The sequence below is a fragment of the Centropristis striata genome, chromosome 9 (assembly GCF_030273125.1).
Source record: "Centropristis striata isolate RG_2023a ecotype Rhode Island chromosome 9, C.striata_1.0, whole genome shotgun sequence".
NCBI lineage: Eukaryota > Metazoa > Chordata > Actinopteri > Perciformes > Serranidae > Centropristis > Centropristis striata.
In genome coordinates, this window is record NC_081525.1 from 20424512 (window position 1) to 20440219 (window position 15708).

Consider the following 15708-nt stretch of genomic DNA (forward strand, 5'->3'; position numbering starts at 1 on the left):
ACTTTTTTTTTTTAATAGAGAGCAGATTCCTGAAATTCAAAAGTTTCTATGTAAAATTTAAAAGTAGGCACGCTGAAAATGCTGCCGTTTTATAAGATGCAGCATACAAATCAGAAGAGGTGGACTTGCTTTGGATACTTTGATAAAGGTCATGGGCAAGAAGGGACAGCCATTGCTATGGTGATTGTATTGTGGTGTTAGATTGTATGCTTGTTTACTGGACCTAAATTTTTAAATTCCATATTTGGGTCCAACAAGATATCTTCATCAACAAAAAAGGCTTGAGGTGTCAGAGCTCAAAAGTGCTTTTGAAGTGATGAATCTTTACAATTCTAGCTTGCTATATAAAAGTGGACATTTGTGTATTAAACATGGCATCTATAAAATGCAATTTGACATGATGCAAAAAATATGATGCTATGCAATTTAACTTTTTTAGGCCTTAAGCAAACAGGAAATTTCAGTGTTTGTAAGCAGCTTGCATTATATATTAACATAAATTCTGGTAATATATCATAATCAGTGAGAATCCTCAGTGCTTTTACTTAAGTTTGTTACTCAAATGGTAATTTTGGCTTTTACTTGAGTCATTTGTTATACCACTGCATCTCACGGTGTCTCGGTCTCCTGCATTGCCAAAAATGGACCTTCTGTCAGTTGTCCTTCTATTAGAGGCTTTCATGAATCGATGACCTCCAAAATGTCAGTGTGAGCAGTGCAGAACAACTTCTCTCTCTCCTTCCTGTTTAGAATATGAAAGTATTGGTCAGATTTCAAAATAATAAAGGCATAGCTTCTTCACCAACAATATAAATAAATAGGATTTACTGATGCACAGATGTTTGAAATGATGCATCTTGAGTCTTTCAAAATTTTATACGGTGTATACTTTTTTAATTGGTGCGCTTATGTCGGTGAATCTTAACATCGCTAGTAACACAATAATGTGGTTAATGGACTAACTCTGAAATCCAATATGGCATGACGTTGTAGTAGTTCCTATTAGTTTTTTCTGTTCCTTTCCCTACCATACCCATCTCCTCTCAAATTCTGTCCTTTTCTGACTCTCTTGCCTCCATTTTTTTCCAGGATAAAGGAGGACCATGTCATACAGCACGGGTTAGTCGTGGATGGAGCCAGTCTGTCTTTAGCGCTGAGGGAACACGAGAAGCTCTTTATGGAAGTGTGTAAAAACTGTTCAGCTGTGCTGTGCTGCCGCATGGCCCCTCTGCAGAAAGCTAAGGTACCGGTGCTCTGCCATACACACACACACCACTACAATATACTACCCTCATGCCCAGATGTCAGTGCTGCTTTTTTCTGTCCAGGTGGTGCGACTTTTTAAAACCTCTCCAGAGAAACCCATCACCCTAGCTATTGGGGATGGAGCCAATGATGTCAGCATGATACAGGAAGCTCACGTGGGCATCGGTAAACACTCACACAATGTCGCCTCCAAGCCTAAAAGTGTAATCTGCACTCTGTCCTCCTATACAGTATATGTGTGATATAGAGGTGCATCTCAATAAATTAGAATATCATAGAAAAGTTTACTTTTGTCGCTAATTCAACTCATAAAGTGGAAATAACACATTATATAGATCCATTACACATGGAATGAAACATTTCATGTCTTAATCTATTTAATTTCTTCTACTTATAATGATTATGGCTTACATTTAATGAAGACCTAAAATTCAGTGTTTCAAAAAAATTGAATATGACAAAAGACCAATTTTAAAAAGTGTGTTTAATATGGAAATGTTGGCCTCTGAAAAGTATGTCCATCTATGCACTCAATACTTGGTTGGGGCTATTTGACTTGAACTACTGAAAATTGACTTTTTCATTATATTCTAATGTATTAAGATGCACCTGTATGTGTGTGTGCATGCATTTTCCAGGTATCATGGGAAAAGAGGGTCGTCAGGCCGTGAGAAACAGTGACTATGCAATTGCCAGGTTTAAGTTCCTGGCTAAACTTCTGCTGGTCCACGGTCACTTCTACTACATTCGAATAGCTACGCTTGTACAGTACTTTTTCTACAAGGTAAGTAACTTTATTTGCATATGTTTTTATGAATGGGTATAATAATCCAGTGGCTCAAAAATCGATGTCTGAAGCAAAATTTGCATTTGGAGAATCGTTCCAACCCTGGTGATATATAAATAAGGGTATATAGCACTTTTCAAAACACTTGACTCACTCATCTTGGTTTCTTAATTTAAATGCAATGCATGCACAATGTATCAGCAATGCCGTGTTTGGTCATGTCTTCTTTCACTGCAGTGTTTTTAATGTTTTATTCCTTCACTCTGTCTTTTCTAGAATGTGTGTTTTATCACGCCCCAGTTTTTATACCAGTTCTTCTGTCTGTTTTCACAACAAGTAAGTCTCTTTAGCTCTCCATCCCTCCACTCTGTCATATGTCATTGTAAATTTATTTGTGGTTTTAATGTTGCACAGTCACTCACTGACTTCATAGAATGCATTACAAATTTCACAGAATGTTTCTTTTTCCACAACTCATCTTGGAATGAGGCAATATGACAAGAGTTTTGACATGATAATAATAAAGTTCATCAGGTTCAAAGTTTTCAACGAGCCAGAACTTCATGGAGATTAAATCATGACTTTTACTTAATGCTTGGAGCCATTTAAAGGTGCTGTAACATTTTAACAGTGGACCTCACATTTTTAATTTCAACTCTTCAATTATTCATACATAGCTTTAGAACTTAATTTAAATGATTCATCACACTATTATTATTAAGCTATAACATGTAGGTTCTTACTTTGGTCCAAAACATAAATTATATAGACCTTAAGAAATAACTGCCAACATTTTTTGCCTGTGTATCTGGCACTCATTAAGATCTCAGCCTGCTTGATTTAAGTTAAGTTAGAGGAGTTATGTATATCAGTTACAACTAATAGGTTGGTGATGAGTGAAACGTTGTCTCTGTCCATTCCAGACTCTGTATGACAGTGTTTATTTGACACTGTACAACATCTGCTTCACCTCGCTGCCCATCCTGGTTTACAGCCTGTTTGAACAGCTGGTCCATCCACACGTACTGCAAAATAAACCTGGCCTGTACAGGTAAGTTTGCATGTTATTGGTCAGTGCACAAGAAGGTTAAATCGGTAACTTTTATTAAAAAAATGACTAGCTGAAACTGTCACTACATCCTGACAGTAGCAAATGAGACGGATAATCTGTGGAAAGAAATCCGATTGTATGCTAAATGCATTTTTAAGAGTCCACCGTGCCTGAACAAAAACAATTAATCAGAGGAGGAGTGTTTAATACAGTATCAAACACTGCTTGTACACATGCTGCGTTGTGCCCATCTTTTGTACATTTGTCACTCGGTCAAGTTCAACATCTACAGTGTGCAGCTTCAGGAGGAGCTTTGCAAAGCTTTGCCACTAATAAAAAAACTGCCAATCCCTTATTTTGTCAATAACGGTGTACACGGCAAAGACAAGCTAACAAAAGAAAACCAATGACAGAAAGCAAGCTGAAATGAACAAGTTCAACCGAGCCTGTGATAAAATGAGAGTAAACATGAGAGTTGGAGAGAGCTGCTGTCTTTGCTATGTACATCACTCTGATTGGTTGTTTCCCTTCAGGTGCAGTGTATTCTGCCAAATGCCTTTTATGATCGCTAGGAAGAGCCAGAGGAGCCTGCTTTTTTTTTTCACAGATCATCGGTCTTACGTACTCCTGTCAGAATATAATGATAGTGATGACATAAAATTATTTTAATAAATTTGCTTCTAAACCTTTAACTTTTTGGAGGAAGATTTAATATATTTGAAGAATCTCTGTGTTTTGTCCTGTATACACCATAGGTCTGTGCATCTTCACTGGTTTCACGATTTGATTCGGTTCCCCAATGCATCATGATGCGTTACATCCTCGATTTTTTTATATTACAACACATGGTTACTTTTTCATATATAAATACTGCTGGTAAATGTGGGTTCAATTTTTATTATTTAATGTGCTTTACAGAATGTATAGCCAACTTTTGGCGTCGAGTTGTAATTTCCAACGACTTCCTACTGCTCTAAGGACATTCCTGATCTTAAATGTGGAATACATCACAAACATGACTTGAGTCTGAACAGACGGCAGATGTACTTAGGATATTAATACTAAAAGGGCATCAAACTGTAGTAAAAAAAAGATTAATGATGACAAAAAGAAGTTTGTATACTAGTGCAGTTTACTCCTCAATATAACTGAATGTTAACATAAAAATATCTAAACAGCAAATTGAATTGTAAGCCAAAATAAATAGTATAGGCCTCGCCTACTGCCCACATTATCTGTCTGATTATCGATTATGGACTGTCACTGCATCAATGCAGAATCATCCACATCTGGATTGCGATGCATCGATTATACAATTATCTTCAACACCCCTAATACACCATCTCCATTTACAATTTTTAACTGCTGTAAGACGGCTAATAAGATTTTTCTCTCACATTCTAAGTAAGATCAAGCAACAAATAGTTTGGCTTTGTTGCCATCAGCATATTATTGGCCTGTAATGTATGGAACAATTTTCTTGAATGACTCTGTTAATTACCGACTATTAACTTCACAGTAAAACTTGACAGTGTGCTTCGGTGCAATATGTCATCTAAGAAATTTGAAACACTGTTTGTAACCTACAGGGACATCAGCAAGAACTCCCTGCTGTCTTTCCGGACGTTCCTGTACTGGACTCTCTTGGGCTTCTGTCATGCCTTCGTCTTCTTCTTCGGATCCTACATACTGATGGGAGAGGACACCACGCTTATGGGCAATGGGCAGGTGTGTACTTACTCTGTGTGTGTATGATGTACCGTTTGTTTATAGTAGAATCCCTTAAAAAAATAAACTGTCTTGCTGAGAGGATTTTCAACGCCCTATTAGGAAAATGTTGCTTTAGGACATGAAATAAATGTGTGTGTGCATGTTATAATGATTTATTGTTATTGATGAGGCTGGTTGCCTGCTGGTCTTTCTTCAGTCAGTTCTTCCCTTAATCTCGCTATTTTCTTATCTGTCTCTTCCTCATTCTGTCTTTTTGTTTAACATCCTTATATACAGTCTGTTTGTCTCCAGCATGTATTCACTTGTTGATGAGTAAGTTCTAGTAATTTGACCTTATCGTGTTATCATATCTTCTGTTTCTGTTTCCTTCCGTTTTCTATCCAGTGGCATATCTTTGCCGTCCGTTTCTCTGTTTGAAGTTTGGTATTTCAGAAAGCTCTCAATGTGTTTGCTCTCTCCCTTTCTCTCGCTTGTCTTTTCTTTTATCTTTTGTTGATTTCTCTTTTTTCCTTCTGCCTTCACGCTGTGCATGTCTTCAGATCTTGCGAGCTAACAGGCAGCTGGTAAGAGTCTGTTCTGCAGTCAAATGCACATCTCCTTGGGGGGTTAATGAGACGACTATCAGGATGATTAGGAAACATATTTTTGTCATGTTAATGATGTAGAAAAAAAAAAATATGTTCACACCTATACTCTACAGTATATTTACATGTTGACAGATTTTGTTTTAATCATTGAAATGAGCAGTCTGATGACAGTTATAAAATATGCAGTGGCTCATTGATTCTGGTGATTCTGATCCTCAGTCACTGCTTGCTACAGTATCAATAACCCTCAATTTTAGTGTACTTTTTAAACACATTCACAGACTATAAATGTAAATGCACACATAGATTTATCATCATCTATAAACATATTGCAAGCAGGCGTTTAATGTTTCCTCATCTTGTGCAGTTAGATACTGTAGATTTGTCTCATAGGCAGACATGCAGAGAGAATTTTCATCCGGCTGCATCCACTAACTTGAATATGGTTTATGTTATAATAACAAGGTCAGCTCGCACTTTGATTATGACAAGTCTGGACAAGGTGCAAGGTTCATACATTTTTTTACCAGAGCCGTCACTAGTAGCTTGAAACAGACGGCAATGGTTAAATAAGCCCATTGAAATAGATTGTTGAAAAACAACAAGTATTTTATTAACAACGTGGGTCAACAGGGCAGAAAATGATTCTGGTAAAAAAACAAACAATACTCCTGAAAGGGGCCTATAATTGCTGTCTGCTCCTTTTAGTGTTTCTGTGGATAGATCTTAGTCCTCTCTATTTGTTTTTGAGTGTTCAGACTCCAGCAGGGTCCTGAATTGGCTGGCAACAAAACAATGCCCCCCACAGCTCAAGCAGAGTGATTCTCATAGAGAGCAGTGGAGCTACTGGCGGTAGTCACACTGTCGGAGGGCAAGGCCTTATTATAGGCACTGTAATACGACTCATGTAGTTAACTGAGGACGATCCCCACAACTGAAGCACAATACTGCATAGCTTCACTCACCTGTCCTGACTCCCATCTTTTATCCAGATTAGTGCTTTGAATTGTTCTAATATTATACTATCCCAGCAACATAATCAATAAATATCCTATAAAGTAACTGTGTCAAAGAACAAAGAGAGTAACATTAACTTAATTAGTTCACTCTTGCAAGGTATCAAAATTGCATATAAACTGGTCGACCATGATCTTAACATGTTGTTATATTGCTAGAAACTGGGTCCATGCATGTAAACACAGCCACCTTTACTGTTTTGTTGTTATTGCGTAATATAGTTTACATTTTTACTAAAAGATTTGTGTTTGTTTTATAGATGTTTGGGAACTGGACATTTGGAACGCTGGTCTTTACTGTCATGGTCATCACAGTCACCTTAAAGGTAAATTGAACCCAATCTTCTGCTCACACAACATTTTTCCTAATATTTCAACATTTCACTTCATTTTTATTCCACACATCCTTTACTGTTGTTATCATGCATTTTAAGTTAAGCTTCAAAAAGATACAAAAATTACAGTTGTAACGTACTTTCTTTTATATTTTGCTGTAAATATGTATGATTTTTATATGATAGTGTAATGTTAGTGTAGGCAGTGTTTGGTATGCATAGTAGGTGGTAGTAAGGCTTCAAGTAAGCTGAGGTGATCCTAGAAGGTGGAGTTAAAACACTGCAAAACTATTACTACTTTCAATCGAGACAACACGTTTTGTATTTACTCAAACAAGTTTCTTAAAAATGGCAGCTCATAAATGCTGTACAACTGACAAAATGCAGAAGGTCCTCCGTTTGACTGGTGACAAAAGCATTTGCGTTAAAAATGATGTCAGAGCTGTACTGTCTGAGGTGGAAAACAAAATGGAGAAAAGGACCTGGTACCAAAAGTGAGTCAAGTCCAATCAAGCAGAGTTATACCTGCACAGCACAACACAGCGAATTCTCCAAATCAGCCAAAGAAAAATTAGCGGCTGGTGGAAAAGGTCAAGTGTGGAGCCAGTCCACCAAATTCAATATTAAGCTTAAAATGAGATGTTTGCAAACATGTTTTCCTTTACAAATTGATGACCTGACCGTATGCCAGCAATATATTATTATTTTTTTATTTGTGAGTTTGTTTTTGAGTCTTTGCGCCCTCTCCTGTTTACAAATGGCTGACTGCAGCTTTAACATGACAGTTACTGTGTGCCTTGGCTGAGAGATGTGCAACATGTTTTGGTCCACAGGGACACATTCGTATTGCCTCAGTCCCAAGATGAAATATAGCATGTTGTGAAGTGTTATGATGATGTCAGTGGCCATTTACAGGGAATTATTTGTCCCAGGTTGGGGTCAAGGTCTTTTTTACAGCACAGAGGCAGATTGCTGTGGTTTATTGATGCCCTAACTGTCCCGGTCTCAGTGTTTTACAACTCGCTTTCTTCCCCCACCCCCTTCCTATGTGTGTGTTTGTGTATGTGTGTGATATCAGCTTGCTTTAGAGACTCATTTCTGGACGTGGATGAACCATTTTGTGACGTGGGGTTCGATTGCCTTCTATTTCATCTTCTCCCTCTTCTATGGAGGCATCATCTGGTAAGAAGACATTCCTACAAAGTTCTTACGAGACAATAATAATCATACATTTTATTTAGAAAGCACTTTTTTATTGTTAAAAGCAATCCAAAGTGCTACACAGTACAACAAGATTAAAAACAGGTTTAAAAGAAACTGCTTTCACACAGAAAATTCTTTGCCATGGTGTAACACGGTCTCTACCATTTAAATCTATCCATCACGTCTTAATTAATCTCTACATTACATTATACAAATACATACAGGTGCATTAGAATATCATGGAAAAGTCAATTTCCAGTAGTTCAGGTCAAATAGCCCAACCAAGTATTGAGTCATATAGATGGACATACTTTTCAGAGGCCAACATTTCCATATTAAACATACTTTTTAAAATTGGTCTTTTGTAATATTCAAATGTTTTGAGACACTGAATTTTAGGTCTTCATTAATTGTAAACCATAATCATTCATCATCAAATTAAAAAAAAATAATGGATCTGTATAATGTGTTATTTCCACTTTTTGAATTTAATAACTGACATTAATACATTTTCTATGATATTCTAATTTATTGAAATGAGGTGGCCATGCAGCAGGTCACAGAAAAAATAAAGGTTTGAATTGAACAGGCTGATTTACACCAGATTCACTGATCAAATAATCACTAAGGCTTTGTTAGACCGCACAGCAATTATCTGAAGGTGTGTTTGATTGATCAGATCGATCTTTACTTCTTTACTCTATCCAGTCAACTCAGATGGTTCAGAGCCGTCCTGACAACATTGCGCCATAATCGGTATTTGTCGTGTGCCATCTGCAGAGGTCGTTAGATTCTGTGCTGTTTAATAATGAATATAATTTAATAATTTAATAATTATCAGCAAGATTCCATCTGCCAGTGAAACGTGTTTATCCTTTCTAGCAATTATGAGAGGCATAAAAAATGTCTATCTTTGCCCTTTCTTCTGCCGTTTGTAACCATTTTGTCCCTTCCACTCCCTCCAGGCCATTCCTCCACACCCAGGACATGTACTTTGTATTCGTACAGCTGCTGTCCAGCGGTTCTGCCTGGTTCGCCATCATCATCATCGTCATAACTTGCCTCTTTCCTGATGTGGTGAAGAAGGTCTTCTATCGACATCTGCAGCCCACCAGCACGCAGAAGAGTCAGGTAACATGGGGAGAATGGGCAGAAAGTAAAAGAGAAGACTGGGAACATTTGTAAAAGAAGTCCAGAAATTCCTCTAAAGTGGATTATACTGGTACAAAGTACAGGCTCTCTTTCAAATTGGCTGGGATTTAAATAGGCTCATCCAGCGTTTATCTGTTTATTTCCCAGAGGTTTCACTGCGTTTCACACGCCCTACACCTGGCTGGCTTGACTCCAGAGTGCAGTGCGATTTTGGTCACAGCAGTTCTCAACTCACTTCGTGAAACTTTTTGAACTATCTGCCATTTCTCCTGGGAGACCACTCTGTTGTGGATACTCTGGGAATGGAAGATGTTTTCTCAGGTGTTAACAGAAGTTTAGTTTTGGTAATCTTGGATGTGTGAGTAGCATCCTGTAATATTTGTTGTTTAATGTTCTTTTTTAGGTGAAATCATGATTAAAAAGGTTATATGTAGGATGAGAGAAATAAGTCAGATGAAGACTATAAGGGTGTTTCACACCAGAGCTTTTCAGTCTGGTTAAATCTGACTGGTTCGTTTTTCGCAATTATGCTATTGAGTCAGGTGCAGACCAAAACAATGGCAGAGACCCTTCAGAAGAGGTGGCCTCGGCCCGGTCAAACTCTTTACTTCAGGTGTTCTTTGCAAGCTGTAGCAGCTTTCATCATAGTAGCATCTCTGAGCAGTCCGTGGCCTAGAGGTTAGAGAATCATGCTTGTAAAAAGGGTGGGTTAAATTCAGAGGTTGAATTTCCCCGTTGAGGGACTGAATCTAGCTGGAGAATGAACTGAGCGTCTCTTCTTTGCAAAGTGTGAAGCTGTATAGTATTTTCAAGACACTTTTTTTCTGCTGTTAAAGTTTTATAGAGTATATATCCCAGATAATGGCAACTTTACTGGCTAATTTTGCAGTAGAATCAAAGGATTTGATGAAATCCATGGGACCAACTGGACACTAGCTAGTTCATTACCATTACTACAGATATAAGATAATTATACTAATTGTTCTAGCTAAAGAATGCTTAATAGCAATTCATATAGCTTTAGAGGGCTTTCTATAAGTTCGGCAGGCTGCAGACTCTAAAGTAAAACTCATTATAAAGTAATCAAATAGCACAGGGACGGCTAAACACATTCCGGTAGTTTACCTGTCTTCTGTGTGCAGTGATGGATTTAACACTTATTCCTACTTGTATCACAAAAATGGAAATGAAATTTCCTGTAATGTGACGAGAACCTAGAGGGTGAGAATAAAGTAAAATGTCAAGGTAGCTCAAACTCGACACAGAGAGAAAATGTTCATTATTTTCTTCGACTTACCCAATCCTTTACAGGAACAGCATGGTGTTGAGATGCGCACATACACACAACACCGCATGACGTTTTTTTGATCCAGTACACACACACACGCACACACGGATAAACACAAAGTGTGCATGGTCACCTCTCAGCAGACCTTCGCTGTTAGTGTATTGATTTGTCCAGCTGGAGACTGTTTATGTTTTAGCTTATTCCTTCCTCCTTTCAAAACTCTCCTCTTGTTCCTCAGAAAAAAACTGAACTGCCTTGTCTAATCCTATGTGGTGTTTGTTGTTTCTGCTCTAACATTTGTCCCGTTTTGTCTCTGTGTGTATGTGTGTGTGTGTGAGAGATTCTGAATGTGACTCACAGTATAAATTGTGTGTTTAAATGGGTGTGTGTATGTGATCTTGGTTTCTAACCTCTGTGTGTGTGTTCTTCCTCCTCCTATCCTCTCTGTGTATTCTCCTGGTGTAGATGTATTCCAACCGTGTGGCGATAGGTGATGACTTCATCGCTCTGCAGCCTCTGTCCAGAGCCAAGAGCCAGCTGGGCAAAATTAGGTAGCGGAGATGAGATTGATTCAGACCTGGGCTTAAAATCTCCTAAAAATCAATTCCAATAAAACATTCCTGGAGTGCTTTGTTCAAAAGCAATATTTCTATATTAGTTTTTTTTTTTCATCTGTGTATGAATCGGTGTAATATTTTAAATTGAATTTGACTTCAATTAGTTTGAAAATACTACTAACACAGCAATAATTTGCAGAAGTCTAGATATTTGGACATTTGAAGATCATTGTATTTTTTCTAACTTTTGTTTTTGTAATATTGTCACACAGAACACAAATATTACATTATTACTTTACACATACCTGTTCTTACATTTCATAATAAAAGCTCTGACATATGCATTGCTTTGCATTTCACTTTAAGGAAAATAAATAGACAGATATTTAATAAAATCATATTAAGTCAATCATTTAATAATGACCTGGTGCAATTCTATTTGTACCTTTTTTTTAATAAACATTTTTTATGCTTGCCTTAAAAATCAGGTGTTAAAAATCAAATTTTCCGCCTCTTAAAAAGTAGAAGCATTGCTTTATGAAACAAGTGCTCCTGCTTATGATCATTCAGACAATACTGAAATATTGTTTCTGCCAGGTCTGGACTTTATTTAGTCCCACTGAAGCCTGTTTCTAACATTGGCAGTACACTGACTGTAGACACATGTGTGCTGTTGATGTTGGAACAGTTGCTTTTCTGTTGTATATGTGACTGCATGCTCTGGACAAGCCAATCAGCATTCTCCATGATTGGGACTGGGGGAGGAAATAAACCTAGTTTGGGGCTTTGTTGGGTAGGAGATATTGCAAAAGAATGTGACATCAAGCATTTCAGCCGCTGCATGTGTTGTATTTTAGTGGGGGTTGACCACTCCTGCCTTATACAGCATGGTACTGTCATTACTCCCCCCACTGCATGAACAAACAGATGAATGAATGAGGGAATGAATGACTTATTTGCCTTAATTTTTCACCCTTGCTCCCCAACCCACCCCCAGCACTCAGTACAGTGTGATAGCACCGTTGTTGCACAGGGACTATTGGGCGTCCTGAGTCACTCTGACTGTGACGTCCTGCATCTGCATTAGTCCAGAATCAGGGCGCTTGTTCACACCCGCCTCCCGACCATCAGTTAGTGGTCTTGTATACCAACTACAGTCCAGCATGCCACGCTTATAAAGTCGCATGGTGCAGCCCATCAGAGCATCCCTTTTATCTATAGCATGGTCCGTCCTCTTGACATATTCCCAGCCCCACACCCTCAAACTGGATTCTCCACTCTGAGACACCCTCCTCACCTCAGAGTTCAGTCCACTTGCATGCTTTAAGCAAACCCACAGCACCAGACTGGTGCTTCACTACAGCTGCATGACAGATTCTTGGACTGGTCTGGGCTGCCTTGTGCAGCAGCATGATGCTGTCCTGTTGTAGAAGCATGACGGACTGCTGAGTTATTATCAGAGCTGTTTCAAACTGACTTGAAGATTTTGTGCTGTCACAGCAGAAATCACAGTCAACATCCTAACAATAGTGTGAGCTCTCTTTGGTGAAGGGAAATGACCAAAAGCTAGAAACATTTTTAAGGTTTTCATATTTTTTCTTATAGTTGTATATTTAACTGTCCAAGAAGAAATGTGAATTAACCCTGTAAAAAAATAGGGTTTAGAGTTGCAACAATGAGTCAACTATTCGATTAGTTGAGAGACAAAAGCAGCTGCTATTATAATTATGCTATTATAACTAATAATGGTAAATTCAGAAGAAAAGAAAAGAAAATATATATAATGATGATAGTTTACAAAAATAATATATTTTATAATGTAAAAAAAACAATGTGCATTTGTTTTGCTTTTTTCTGACATTTTATATACCAAACACTTCAAGAATATAATTTGCACATTAATTGATGATTAAAATAATCATTGGTTGCAACCCTAGTGTGGTTATTAAGGTTAATGTTTGCGGCATTAGTATATTTATCCTTACAGCTATGTGGCATGTTAATTATGATGGTTCTGGTAGCACCTGGTGGAAATTGCTACTCTGTATTTATAAAAATAATAGCCTGTGTTTTATGATAATAGTTGTTTACATTACACTTAGTCGCGAGTACATATATTGCTAACACTAATGCAGTATAATTCAACACACGTTTTAAGTCCTGCTATCTTTTAAACTGTTTTAGAGAGGTGTTGATTCAATTTAATTGTAATCGTGGAGGCTTTAGTTTGTGTTGTTGTTGACCTGTATATCAATAACTTGTCATATCAATCAGAATAGACTAGAAACAACTCTCAAAAACTGAACTTTTGTTACCTTTGAAAGGATAGGAATACTTCCAGTAGTCTGACTGGCAGCTGAGTGTATATTCCAAGTCACTAACAATAGAAGTAATGCAGGTTGTTTCCATAAAAACTCAATGAGCAGAAACAAACTGGAGACTGACTGATTATAAGTGCTGTGTGCATTATGGCAAGGGAGGGCACAAGGCTTATTATGCACAAGTCATCCTATTCACTGAGTTTGAGTAATTTGTTGAATTGGTAGAACTGCACAAGATGCTCTTACTGGGTTCAAAATCACAGTGTGTTTTCTTTTTTATGTGCTGTATAATGCAATTTATTCAGTTTTGTTGAATGAGTTCCAGTATCTGTCAGTCTTTTTTTTTTTTCTTAATTAGATTAGAGGGAGGTAATCGCCAAAGAACCCAGAGGGCTCTCCTGGGTTTTCCGTTGTTTGCCGACTCTGTAGCTCTGATAGATTCAGCAGCAGGTTAATTGGTTCAGATACTAATAGATTTGCTTCTATCTGCGCACTAGAAGGATGCCTTTCCCTCGAGACATCTTTCTCATGCCTGCAGCTTCTTTCTGTGTTCAATTGTCTCTGCTTTTGTGAGAAATTAAAGCCCTCCTCCAGTGACCTTATCACCCCCACTCAAATCTTCTGAAAAACCTCTTCTCAAGCAGTGATTTATGATTATCGCACACTGCCAATTGAGATCAGGGGCAGGTCTTGCAGCACGGGAATAAGACCTGGGATGCACATAGGTGTCATGTTTCAAACAGCAGGAAGCAGCGGTTCTTATTTGCCTTGTAAGCCAAAAATCTGCTCTCAAGTCTTTTGCTATGTTGAAGACTGTTGGCGAGGTCATTTGTTAAGGGCTATGAAGGGGACTAGCATTGATTTGGTCTCTGTATACTGTATGTATAAGTGTATTCGAGTAGACTGCACCGCAGAGCAAGGGGTCAGAAAGTTTATCCACTGCCCCCCTACAGTGCAGCCTGGACTGACTTGCTCACTGACTGCATGCTTACTAACTGACTAATATATCTGCTGGTTTGTAATTAAGCAGCACTGAAAAACATATCCACTGCATCTGCAGTCATTAAGCCCTGTACTGGGACTGCAGGTTTACAATACAAAATGTAACAATACTGTGGAATGACTCTCCAAGAGTGCAGACCTCCACCAATGCTAAATGCCATATCTTGCAGTATGAGGGGGGGAGAAAACAATTTCTTGTCCCTCCTGTGATTCAGATTCAATTCAAAGTTTAATGGGTTCTTCCTTTGTCCATGCTACAACCCTCCACCAAGTTTCATTAAAATTGGGCCAGTAGTTTTACCATAATCCTGCTGAAAAACTAGATAACAAAACAAACCATCACCAAACGTGATCATTTAAAACTTTGCCCAATGGAAATCCCCTCAAATTAACGTTCAAATAATCCAATATTATTTTTTATACTTGTATCTTTTCAAACTATGTACGTTTAAAACATTTCTCAAATAGTAAACGGAACAATGAAACTGAATTTGAAACCAGGAGTTCTCATCCCATTACCTCAACTGATTCAAGACTAAAAGAGACTTAATGACTACTGTGGATATTTTTGGCAGTGTGATCGGTTAGTTAACAGGCTTGCTTTACTGGTTATGTTGCTGTGTCGATGTCTGACCTACCAACAGTCTACCTGGCTGGCTGATGAGCAGTTTGACCAGTCAGCGGGGCTCACTGTAAGCATCTTGTGTCCTTCAGATGGAAGAGGGTGAGGGTTCAGTCGGCCCAGAATATGACCCTGTTAAAGCCCAGCGGAGCCCAGGGGAGGACAATTGGCACCTGCTAGCTGCTTATCCTCCCCCTGCTGCCCCCGGTCCAGACCCCTGCTCCCCTAGGTAGTACCATACTTCACTCCCATTGTCCCCCCCCCCCCACCGTACTGCCACTGCCCCAGCATTATGGCTTCACCTGAGGACCAACCAACCCTCTGCACCCCCTAACAGCTGCAGTCAACCACATATGTCCTTATATATGGTTAAAACAACCTGCACCTTCAGTCATTCACCCATGGCTGTATGTCGCAGCTGCATCTGCACTGCCCTTTTATTTCATATGTAAGATGCTACCCCTGTATGTCTCATTTCCTGTATGAATGACCCATCTTCTCCTACACTTACCCTTCCATCCATCCATACACCCCATCCTCCCTTATCCAACCATGATTGTCCCCACCCTTTCCCACTCCAGTTCTGAACTCACCCCTCACTGTTGTTGATCAGATCTGGGATCAAAGTTTAAAGAGAGAGAATGCTGCTGGCATGCTGTATTTATTGTCTCCATTGTGTATTTGTTCAACTGTCTAATCCCATCATAGTAATACTCCATATTGAAGCCTGAATGATTGTCTGCTTCTGAGTATTTGGTAATTTATGTGGTCCCGTGTTTAAGTATGATTT

At 38.5% G+C, this 15708-nt stretch overlaps 1 protein-coding gene across 1 annotated transcript in view; it reads left to right on the top strand.

Moving 5' to 3' along the window:
• Nucleotides 1-15708, top strand: part of atp11b (ATPase phospholipid transporting 11B) — a 63491-nt gene that overhangs the window by 33595 nt on the left and 14188 nt on the right. Inside the window, exons 20-29 of the mRNA XM_059340592.1 lie at nucleotides 1090-1243; nucleotides 1329-1431; nucleotides 1905-2050; nucleotides 2330-2389; nucleotides 2977-3104; nucleotides 4694-4832; nucleotides 5375-5398; nucleotides 6699-6764; nucleotides 7852-7955; nucleotides 8942-9107. Of these exons, the coding sequence (XP_059196575.1) occupies nucleotides 1090-1243; nucleotides 1329-1431; nucleotides 1905-2050; nucleotides 2330-2389; nucleotides 2977-3104; nucleotides 4694-4832; nucleotides 5375-5398; nucleotides 6699-6764; nucleotides 7852-7955; nucleotides 8942-9107 (1090 nt within the window). The remainder of the gene's footprint in view (nucleotides 1-1089; nucleotides 1244-1328; nucleotides 1432-1904; nucleotides 2051-2329; nucleotides 2390-2976; nucleotides 3105-4693; nucleotides 4833-5374; nucleotides 5399-6698; nucleotides 6765-7851; nucleotides 7956-8941; nucleotides 9108-15708) is intronic.